At 42.0% G+C, this 12,226-nt stretch overlaps 1 protein-coding gene across 1 annotated transcript in view; it reads right to left on the bottom strand.

The window, feature by feature from the left end:
• The window catches only part of LOC141146804 (carboxypeptidase O-like), a 140,000-nt gene that overhangs the window by 84,172 nt on the left and 43,602 nt on the right, over nucleotides 1-12,226 (bottom strand). Inside the window, exons 2-3 of the mRNA XM_073633412.1 lie at nucleotides 2,840-2,915; nucleotides 1,665-1,789 (exon numbers count right to left, since the gene is read on the bottom strand). Of these exons, the coding sequence (XP_073489513.1) occupies nucleotides 1,665-1,789; nucleotides 2,840-2,915 (201 nt within the window). The remainder of the gene's footprint in view (nucleotides 1-1,664; nucleotides 1,790-2,839; nucleotides 2,916-12,226) is intronic.

Here is a 12,226-nt window from a genome sequence, read left to right as displayed (position 1 = left end):
TTTTTACTAGTCGATCAGCGATTTTTATCATGACTGCGACATTATGGCGGACACATCGGACAATTTTGACACATTTTTGGGACCATTGTCATTTATACAGCAATCAGTGCTATACAAATGCACTGATTCCTGTGTAAATGACACTGGCAGTGAAGGGGTTAACCACTAGGTGGCAGTGTAGGGGTTAAATGTGTCCTGGCGTGTTTCTACTGTGGGGGGCGTGGCTGTGTGTGACATGTTACTGATCTCTGCTCCGATCACAGGGAGCAGAGATCAGTGATACTGTCCCTAGGCAGAACAGGGAGATGCTTGTTTACATTAGCATCTCCCCATTCTTCCTCTCTGTGAGACAATCGCGGGTATCCCTTTGGCGATTGTGTCAGCGGGACCCGCGATCTGACTCACGGAGGTGGCATGGCAATGGCACGGCGGCAAATTTAAAGGGACGTACCTGTACGCCCATTTGCCTGTCCGTGCCATTCTACGGACGTACATTGGCGTGCGCTGGTCGGGAGGTGGTTAAAGCATAAATAAAGGCAAAACTTTTTTTTAGTGTGTAGAAGTATTGGAATGCTTGTCAGTTTTTATTGCTGTCTGTGCCCCCCTTAAGGAGAATCACCCTCTCTATATGTCTTGTTTACCATTGTCATTGAAAGTGAAAGTAAAAGAAAACCCCAAATTTTGGGTTAGGAAATGTAATAGAGGGGAAAATCTTCTAATTGGGACACTAGTTCTGGTGACCTGGGGGTCCCAAATGAATTGCCTTAATTTACAGGGTTTTCCTCTCACTTCCTGTTTGGCTATGGGACAGGAAGTGAAGGTAAATCTCCATAATGGGACACAGATTGTGAAAAAAATATCTTTACTCTATCCAATATGAAAAAAAAAGTTTTGCCTATAGTTCTACTTTAATTTAATATGCATCACATTACACAAAAGGTGTATATTTGCTACTATATAAAGTAGAACTATGGCCTCCCATAAAAAAAATGTAGCATCTAATTATGTGTGCATATGCATGTACGGTTCTTTCTTTTTCGCCCTGCAAATTCCCACAGATACCTATTGATCCTGCCAGTGAACTCCACCTAATGCAGCTGACTGTGATAGGATGGAAACTACACTTCACTGCTCCTGAATATAGAAGAGAGTTGCCACTCTCATGTAAGCGGTGCTTGTTTGCTTTACAGTGGACTGAAAAATGTTGGTGTGCTTATCAGCATTTTCATTGCTGATTTACAATCCTGTAGCTTGTCAATCAGTGTCTGGCCAAACCCAGTCTTGGCAACTGCCTTTTAGATTAACAACACAATCTCTGCTGATGAAACCCTCCCACTGTGAACGATAGTGTCTGGGAAGGGGAGTGTGTGAGACACAAATTAAGTAAGATTTGCCTCGCTCAGGGAAGGAAAAGGAAGTTTGTTGTTCACTTTTGAGGCTTGTGCATCACAGAGCAAGTGGATTTGACACTTGTTTAGACTGTCATACAAGGAACTTTAATTAGGCTGAAGTTCTGAAAGTTGAAATATATGTTGCTTTTACTCATTTAGACGTAAAAATAAATATACCGGTAGTTGATATGCAACATATATTTAAAGATTCATAGAAATCTAGTATATTTAATATAGAACCTACAGTATTTTCCCGCTAATAAATTGACTTACTTAAAAGGAACTTTTTGCTGGTCGAGGTTTTCTTTCATGTGCTGGACATAGGTAGATGGGACCCGAACATGGATTTCTCTGTCCATATAAATGTCTTCTACACTGTCTGGTTTCCACAGATCTAGCTGGTTAAGAAAAAAAAAAAAGAAAGAAACTTGTTAAAGGAAACTTCTATTAAGAGAAATTCAGAGGCTGCCATTGCTGTCCTCTTTCTAAAAGTGCTCATAGCCTGGCTGTCTCTGTCTTCAAGTCAGAATCCTGAATGACATTCTAATATGTAGATAGTGACTCGGAAATTTTTGAAGCTAATTAACCACACAGTGGCCAGAAAACTGAACATTTTAGAAAGAGAGGTAAGCTTTTTAAGCCTCCATATTTATCCTAATATGGGTTTCATTTTGTAACCATTGTGCAAATTGGAACTGATTTACTAAATCAAATGAACAAAAGCAGTTTACATTAATATGATAGATCGCTGCCAATAATTTTGTTTAGAAATAATTGTTATGTTAGAAAGATTCGTCTTCGTTAATTCAGGAGATTATATATTGATTTTTCTGAATCGATTTGTATTTTCAGAAGTTATGTTTTTATTAGTTATGGTATTAAGTTGAATTCATTTCCCCATTCCCAACTGACTTTGTTTGTTGGGCTGTGCACATACAAATTAAATGAATGGTCTCTCAACCCTAATATAAAAATAATTTTATTAGAATATTCACGCTACGCTCACTAGAATAAAAACAAATGAATCTAAATCAATTTGGATTATTCGTTATTTCGTTACGTTATTTCGGATGCTTCAAACATTAGCAAGAGGCCTAAACTATCACATCATGTCATTCAAATGAAAAAAAATGAATGCAAATGAATTTGTCATTTTCGTTATAATTTATTTTGGAGTAATTGAAATTTGCTACTGTTGTGATTTGGAGTTTTGGATACATCTGAATCTCAGAATCATGCACATTTTGTCCAAATTTTGATTTGTAACTAGACGAATTGCGCGTGTCTATTCCTTAACCTTTCTGCTGATTGAACACTAAGCTTCAAAATGTCTGCTAAGGTCCCAGCATTGAGTCTATGTTGATTAGCACAGAATAACACATCTCATTGCACCTTGTGTGAATGAGAATCATTGTCTACTTCAACTTATTAAATTTGTCTATTCTTACCCGCCATTGTCTTGTAAGTTCTTGTAAATATAAACTCTGTGTGGGGGTCTTTGGGGTGATTTTGAGGACCTGGTCTCTGTTGAAATAAAAATAAGGAATCTGAGTGCCATGAAATTACAAGAATTCATATATCCTATTTTCAAAACTGTGATGTTAAAGTGGTGTTCCGGCCAAAATGATACTTTTTAAATAAAAATACCCATATAATACACAAGCTTGATGTATTCTAGTAAAGTTAGTCTGTAAACTAAGGTCTGTTTTGTTAGTTTATAGCAGTAGTTTGTTATTTTATAAACTTACAGCAGGCCGTGGCCATCTTAAGTGTGGGCATCTGAAGCCAGACTGTATTTCTTCCTGGATCTCATCCTTGCAGATCTCGCACATGCTCAGTGCAGCACAAGCAGTGTAATAGGTTTCAGGTCAGGTTTCCATAGCAACGGCCTCTTCAGAGGAAGATGCTGCCCCTTCCCAGAAGGCATTGCAAACAGGAAATGATGCGATGGGCCATGACCAGGGAGGAGGAAGTGAAAAATGAATACAGCAGATATACAGTAGGTGCTGAGAAATTTTTTTTTAAAATATCCAGTTCGTTTACAGTGCACAGTGTAGTGAGGGATGCTGAAGAGTTGTAAAAGTGGGTGGAACTCTACTTTAACCACTTGCCTACTGGGCACTTAAACCCCCCTCCTGCCCAGACCAATTTTCATCTTTCAGTGCTCTCACAATTTGAATGACAATTACTCAGTCATGTAATACTGCACCCAAATTAATTTTATGTCCTTTTTTCATACAAATAGAGCTTTCTTTTGGTGGCATTTGATCACCTCTGGGTTTTTGATTTTTTGCGCTATAAATGAAAAAAGACCAAAAATTTTGAAAAAAAAAGCATTTTTCTTTGTTTCTGTGATAAAATTTTGCAAAATATTAATTTTTCTTCATAAATTTTGGCCACAATTTATACTGCTACATATCTTTGGTAAAATAACCCAAATTAGTGGATATGATTTGGTCTTTGTGAAAGGTATAGAGTCTTTAAGCTGTGGTGCAAATCATAAAAAATTGATCACACCTGACCCTAACAAGCCAGGAAAGTACAAATACCCACCAAATGACCCTTTTTTTGAAAGTAGACATTCCAAGGTATTTAGTAAGATGCATGTTGAGGTTTTTGATGTTGTCATTTTTTCCCACAATTCTTTGCAAAATGAAGATTTGTTTCCCACAAAATTGTCATTGTAATAGGTTATTTCTCTCACATGGCATGTGTATACCACAAATGATGCCCCAAAATACATTCTGCTACTCCTCCCGAGTGTTACAATACATGTGTGAGACTTTTTCACAGCCTAGCCACATAGAGAGGCTGTCAGAAACCATGAACCAGACCGAGACAGAAGTACAGTAAAATCAGACTTGTTTATTAATAAAAATAAAAAGGTAAATAGAGTAGGCGTAGTCAAAGCATAGCCAGAGTCCAGTAACCGGATCGGGTAGATGGCCAAGCCAGAGTTCAGTAGCCAGATTGGGTAATCAGCCAAGCCAGAGTTCAGTAACCAGATCAGGTAATCAGCCAGGCCAGAAGTCAGGGATCCAAGTAGAGGAACAGCAAGCAGGATAAGGAGCCAGAAGCGATGTCAGCAAAACCAGTCTAAACAGGAACGCAGGAGATGGTTTCTTGTGATGTGACCAAGACGAAGGCAGGAATGAAGTGAGCTGGAGATCTTTAAGTAGGCAGGACTGACGAGCAGATCCACAACAGCTGGTTAACTGTGGAGAGAGAGATGAGAGCTGGCAATTAGCTGACAGCTGAGCGGCCAGCTCAGAGAAGGAAGGGCTGAGCCAGCCCTGACAGAGGCCCAACATGCAGGGAGCACCATCACATGTTCTAGAAGCATGAATTACACAGCTAACTTGTTGACTACCTATTACACTTTTGAAGGCCCTGGAGCACCAGGACAATGACACGTGGCACTGATGTGGCACTGATGACAGATGGCACTAATATGTGGCACTGATGACACGTGACACTGATGTGGCACTGATGACAGATGGCACTTATACATGGCACTGATGACAGGTGGCACTAATACGTGGCACTGATGACACGTGACACTGATGTGGCACTGATGACAGATGGCACTCATATGTTTACATATGAGATCATCTTTCATTGGACACTCCGATCGAGTGCTAAATGGCCGCTGTGATTGGCCATTTAGCACGATCTGTGATTGGCTGTGTCCAAGGGACACGGCCAACACAGATTTCCCCCGATGCATGCCGGCGGTGGCGCGCAGGGAGGAAGTAAACAGGAGGACATCCAGGGATGCCCTCCCGGCAATTGAGCACAGCGCTGTAGCCGTCTTTCGGATATAGCGTGGACGCCTAGTGGTTAAACTAGTGACCCTATTTACAACTGCTCATCCATTTCATACTAACCACCACCAAAAATGTGAATGCAAAAAAGTTGTTTTGGGGTATAATACAGTGCCCTAAATGAAATGTCCTTAGTACTGCACTGGACTGGAGCCTAATGTCGCGTACACACGAGCGGACTTTTCAGCATCAAAGGTCCGATGGTCTTTCCGACGGACTTTCGATGGAGTTACGACGGACTTTCGGACGACCGGACTTGCCCACACACGAACGGACTAAAGTCCGTTCAAAAGTCCGGAAAGATTTGAAACATGTTCCAAATCTAAAGTCCGTCTGATTTTCGACAGAAAAAGTCAGCTGAAGGTACGATGAAGCCCACACACGGTCGGATTATCCGACGGATTTGTTCCGTCAGACCAGTCCGGTCGAAAAGTCTGCCCGTGTGTACGAGGCTTTAGTTCTTTTTATTCTTGGAGTTAGCTTTTAGAAGCTGAACACACAAGTCAATGTTGTTGGGGGTCTGTCTATAAACAGGTAGAGTTAGGTTTATTGAAGCCCGATTAGTGAGATGAGTTCTGATTCTTATTGGGTACTTTAAAATGCATTTTGCACTTTATCGAAGAAGTCAAATGGTGTTCTCCTATACTCCAACCACAGTTGTAAGTAAATAGAAGCTGAAATTATTTGTCCCAGAATGAGCATATTTCAGCAGAAATATGCACTTAAGGGTGATTCATTAAAAAACTGTCAACATGAAAATGAACTCATATTTGAAATTGTTGTCCTAAGTGATCAATCGGAATTCTTGTTTAATTGTTCCTTAAAATAAAATATGATAGCTTGCTATTGGTAATAACTCCTATTTTGTGCTCAGTTTCTTTTCTGCAGTTAGAATTTATTTAACATAAAGTAGGTATTGTTTTTTTATATAAACTGCAACTATCAGTCTGCATTTACTTAACAAATCTTTCAGTATTTGCAATACATAAAGTTCACTTTCTTTGCTAGGAGCAATATTTTGATACATATCCAGAATTTAGAAGAACCATGTGTTATTTTAGAGACAATTTTTTTTCCTGTGCATTGCTTTTAAAGAAAAGCAAACTGATATGATGGACAGTGTTTGTGATTTTACAGCTGTGCTGTTGTAATTCCTTTGTAAACATATTTTATTGTTAGCTAAAACAAACAGCTAAAAATGTAAAAATAAAAATTGAAAGCTTTTTGGCCTTACTTCTCTTGAAGCTCACAGAAGTACATTTACTTTTCTTGTCCTGTGACCTAGGGTCAGCTGATTGCCCGCTCTATGCATAGCATGAATCTAACCATGGCCGCCCCTTATTCATGTGTCCGGCCCCATTCAGGGCACCGGGCACATGAATTACAGTGGCATGGGGCTTTTTTGAAGCACCTGATTAGAGCCAGAGGCTCTAATAGGTTTCAAAATAGGGTGGGCTCGGGTCACAGAGGATGTGACCGGAGCCCACCCAGGTGTGTTGCAACGGTGAATGAATATTCACCGTTGCAACACTGATTCTCCTCCCGGCCAATCGGGAAGCAGGTATGAAACCCGATTGGTCAAAATGTCAGGTGATCCTATTGGATGCCTAGCGTCAGGAGGAGTAGAGAGAAGACGCACCGCGGAAGCTGCTCCAGGAGAGGACACCGAAGCAGCTTTCCCCGAGCCCACCACGCTCAAGGACTGGGCTGGAAGATCGCCACATCAGCTCCGACTGTTGCACTCCCTGCCCGCATCCAGGGTAAGGGCAGCGGGTTGTGGTAGTGGGGTGGTAGGTGTCAGTTGTGCTAATGCCGGCCTGGGGGGATTGTTTGCCACCCCCTCAAAGAAAATCCCACCAGCTGCCACTACCTGAGAGCCAGATCCAGCTGCATCTGCCCCTTCCCCAGCCGGGTGCTCCAGTGAGTTCTGAAGGAACATAGCAGGGATTGGTGACTGGCAGTCATTGGTCCCTAATGCAAGCACACCAAGAGCTGTGTAATCAATGGTAATGTGATCGCTCAGTTCTCGGTCTTAGAGCCAGTGTGGGGTGCCTGCAGCATCACATTGATGCTGCAGCATGGAGGTGAGTATGTATGTTTAACATTTTGCATATCCAAACCTCTCCATTATGGGTGACACATAATTCTTTTTGCTGTGTTCTTTTGGGAATTACATTGTCTTGGTGTCCCAGAATAATAATTTTGCAGTTGAGGTAAGAGAAAGGGTTTGGATCTCAACACCAAATGTGTTCAACACTTCTTGCATAACCTAAAGTGATTCTTGCATTGGGTAACTGGTAGTGCTTAACCAATTTAAAGCCCCCACAATTTTTTTTAACCTCCTCTTTCTGGGTGGTTTGTTGTGCACATTTTAGATACTCACCCACCCAGAGGATCCAGTGTTGTCCCACTGACATCCTCTTGTCTTCTGCCACCCCTCAGTCCCGAACCACCATGTTGTTTGTGACATCAAGAGGCCAGATTTAACGGGTGCCCCTTCCGATAACACTGTGCTTGGCACACCTCTCTCCTCTCTTGTGAATGAAAGGCTATGGCTCCTGGGATATGTAATGTGCATATCCCAGGAGCCACAGCAAGCACTTTGCATGTCATTCACCTAGGTGAGAGACATGCATAGAGGGTTTGGGGTCGCACATTTTTCATTAAAAAAAAATGTTTAAAAAAACTTTATTCAAGTAGAGGAGGAAAGGAGGGGTGGATTGGAGGGAATTTTTTCAGAGGGTGAAGATCCACTTTAAAGGGTTACTAAAGGCTTGTTTTTTTTAAAAATAACAAACATATCATACTTACCTCCACTGTGCAGTTGGTTAAGCACAGAGTGGCCCCAATCCTTCTCTCCTGGCATCCCTCAGCGGCGATGGTAGCTCCTTCTCTTCTCGAGTGCCCCATCAGAAAAGAGCTCTCCTTCGGCACACCCGTGTGGGCGCGCTCCCGAATCCTGCTTCTGCATCTATTGACACAGAAAGCATGATTCAGCCTGCCCCCGGTGCCCACGTCATTTGATTTGATTGACAGCAGCGGGAGCCAATGGCTTAATTGCTATCAATCTATCCAATCAGGACACAAGACACCAGCTAGAGCTGGTGTGCTCATCCCCGGGGAGGAAAAGACTGGGTTCAGGTAAGTAAAATTGGGGCAGTGGGGGCAGGGGCGTAACTAGAAATAGCAGGGCCCCATAGCAAAATGTTGTATGGGGCCCCCCTGCAAACAGCCCCCCCCCACAGCTGCCCTAGTGTCAATGCAGCGTGACCTGTGCTACATATAGCGTGACCTGTACCCAATGCAGCGTGACCTGTGCCCAATGCAGCGTGACCTGAGCCCCATACAGCGTGACCTGTGCCCCATACAGCGTGACCTGTGCCCCATACAGCGTGACCTGTGCCCAATGAAGCGTTACCTGTGCCCAATGCAGCGTGACCTGTGCCCCATACAACGTGACCTGTGCCCCATACAGCGTGACCTTTGCCCCATACAGCGTGACCTGTGCCCCATACAGCGTGACCTGTGCCCAATACAGCATTGCCTGTGCCCAATACAGCCTGGTCTGCCTGTGCCCCATACAGCTTTACCTGTGCAGACGAAGAGGCAAGCCACCCGGATCAGCAGAGAGTGGGTTGCCTGCTGTAATAGCTTTCATTTGAATTTCCCGTCTTCCCGGGATTCATCGTCACATAGCCCCACCTCTTGGCCTGACGCCTTTGATGACGTCACATGTCCCGCATTGGATTGGCATTCTTTCTATCAAAGGTGCAGGGCCAAGAGGTGGAGCTATGTGACGTGAGCCCTGGGAACACTGGAAGTTCTAATGAAAGCTATTGCATCGAGCAATTCAGCTCTCTGCTGATCCGAGTGGCTTGCCTCTTCCTCTGCACAGGTGAGGCTGTATGGGGCACAGGCAGAACAGGCTGTATTGGGCACAGGCAACGCTGTATTGGGCACAGGTCACGCTGCATTGGGCACAGGTCACAGCTTGCCTCTTCCTCTCCTCTCTCTTCCCCTGGCTGGGAGACTGTGCCGGCGGTGCTCTCATCCTCACTGGGCCCCACTTGGCTGCGGGCCCCATAGCGCCCGCATGGGTCGCTATGGTGGTAGTTACGCCCCTGAGTGGGGGGCTGCAGCATGAGAGAAGGTTTTTCACCTTGATGCAAAGAATATTTACAACCCCTTTAACTGTACTTGTTCTGTAATGTTGAAAACATATCCAACCCAAGGAATGTGTCAAGATGGTATCTTCACTATCAGCATTGTGTCCTTGGGTGCCTTTTAGGCCATGTTCACTTGACGTAAAATGTTTAGTAGGGTATTAACCACAGTGAACCAAATGCTGCCCATTATGGGTAATGATTAAAGTACTTCTCCGTGCGGGAAGTTACCAATGCATGACATATACTGATATCATAAAAGTAAAACTATTATTGTTTTCTATGGGTTACAACACTTTTCTAATTACCTTACAGAATTGTCTCAGTACATTTAGTAGGAAACTGTCTATCAAATATTTTATCTTTTGAACTGAATAAAATATTATTCTGTCTATTGACAGCATTACAAATATATTGTTTCTAATTATTTAAAGTACATCTCTATACAAAACTTTCTTTTAATGAAAACAGGAAAGGTTATAACCTATGTCAGGCATTTAAAGTTGTCTGTTTCCCAGCTGGGTTTATTTGCCATCTATATTTGTCCTGGTGTCAATTTCAGAGGGACAGAAGGTGATCGGTAGGTCAAAAAAAAATCCATGTATAACTAAATACATTTCATAGTGCATACCAAACCGAGCAAAAAAGGTGTCAGAAATGAATAGGAGATTATATCTAACATTATGAAAGTGATTGTGCCTTTCAATTTACTGACTTATTCATAGTTTACTAAACATCATTAAGTAATATTTAATAACATAATACTAAAGCATAAAAAAGTATATGTAAACTCATTAACTAAAATCTTATATAAGCTTTAACCTGTTAATAGCATTACATGCTACAAAGAGGCTGCAGAAGATCATTAAAATGCATGGCAATTGTTTATAATGCACACAAATCTAGCAAAATAAATGCCATCCAGTTAGGGTATGTCAGAGTCTCTATTATTTAAATTATGACATATGATTTATGATTTTAAACTATAAAATATGACTTTTGAAGGAAACTGAAATATAAGTCAGATAGTCTAAAATCTATAGTCACATGAATGGATTCCATGGATGTGGAAATACGGGGCTATTTAGGTAACAGCGATTACAGGTCAGTTGGCTTCAGTATAAATCACACAAATAGGAAACATAAGGGGAATACAAAGACTCTGAATTTCAAAAGAGCCAGCTTCCCTAAACTACGAACCTTACTAGAAGGCATAAATTGGGACAAAATCTTAGGAACAAAGAACACAGTGGAGAGATGGGTTTGCTTTAAGAGCATATTAAATAAGGGCATTAGCCAATGCATCCCATTGGGTAAGAAATTTAAAAGAGCGAACAAAAGTCCTGGATGGTTTAACTCCAATGTAAAAATGCATATAAAAGCAAAGGAGAAGGCCTTCAAAAAATACAAGGTTGAGGGATCATCAGTATTCCGACTTTATAAAGAATGCAACAAGAAATGTAAGGGTGCAATAAGGACGGCTAAGATATAACATGAAAGACACATAGTGGAGGAGAGCAAAAAAAATCCCAAGAAATTCTTTAAGTATGTAAACAGTAAAAAAGGGAGGACAGACCATATTGGCCCCATAAAGAATGAGGAACAACATCTGGTTACAAAGGATGGGGAGATGGCAAAGGTATTGAATTTATTCCTCTCCTCAGTCTTCACGAGGGAATCAGGGGGCTTCAGTAACCAAAACTGCTGTGTTTATCCTCATGACACATCACAGGAAGCACCTCCATGGTTAACAGAGGACGGAATTTAAATTAGACTTGGGAAAATTAACATTAATAAATCACCGGTACCAGATGGCTTGCACCCGAGGGTACTTAGGGGACTCAGTCAAGTAATTGCCAGACCATTGTTCCTAATTTTTACTGACAGTCTACTGACTGGAATGGTACCAGCTGATTGGAGAAAAAACAATGTAGCACCAATATTTAAAAAGGGCCCAAAATACATCCTGGGAATTACAGACCAGTTAGCCTAACATCAATAGTATGTAAACTCTTGGAGGGGATGATAAGGGACTATATACAAGATTTTAGTAATGAGAACAGTATCATTAGCAGTAATCAGCATGGATTCATGAAGAATCGTTCTTGCCAAACCAATCTATTAACCTTCTATGAGGAGGTGAGATGCCACCTAGATAAAGGAAGGCCCGTAGACGTGGTGTATCTGGATTTTGCAAAAGCATTTGACACAGTTCCCCATAAACGTTTACTGTACAAAATAAGGTCCGTTGGTGTTGACCATAGGGTGAGTACATGGATTAAAAACTGGCTACAAGGGCGAGTTCAGAGGGTGGTGATAAATGGGGAGTACTCTGAATGGTCAGGGATGGGTATTGGGGTCCCCCAGGGTTCTGTGCTGGGACCAATCCTATTTAATTTGTTCATAAACAACCTGTAGGATGGGGTAAACAGTTCAATCTCTGTATTTGCAGACGATACTAAGCTAAGCAGGGCAATAACATCTCTGCAGGATGTGGAAACCTTGCAAAAAGATCTGTACAAATTAATGGGGTGGGCAACTACATGGCAAATGAGGTTCAATGTAGAAAAATGTAAAATAATGCATTTGGGTGGCAAAAATATGAATGCAATCTATACACTGGGTGGAGAACCTCTGGGGGAATCTAGGATGGAAAAGGACCTGGGGGTCCTAGTAGATGATAGGTTCATGCAATGCCAAACTGCTGCTAACAAAGCATACAGAATATTGGCATGCATTAAAAAGGGGATCAACTCCAGAGATAAAATGATAATTCTCCCGCTCTACAAGACTCTGGTCTGGCCGCACCTAGAGTATGCTGTCCAGTTCTGGGCACCAGTCCTCAGGA

The sequence above is a fragment of the Aquarana catesbeiana genome, linkage group LG06 (assembly GCF_042186555.1).
Source record: "Aquarana catesbeiana isolate 2022-GZ linkage group LG06, ASM4218655v1, whole genome shotgun sequence".
NCBI classification, from domain to species: Eukaryota; Metazoa; Chordata; class Amphibia; order Anura; family Ranidae; genus Aquarana; species Aquarana catesbeiana.
The sequence above is the reverse complement of the archived record's forward strand: the minus strand, read 5'-3'. Positions and strand labels throughout refer to the sequence as shown.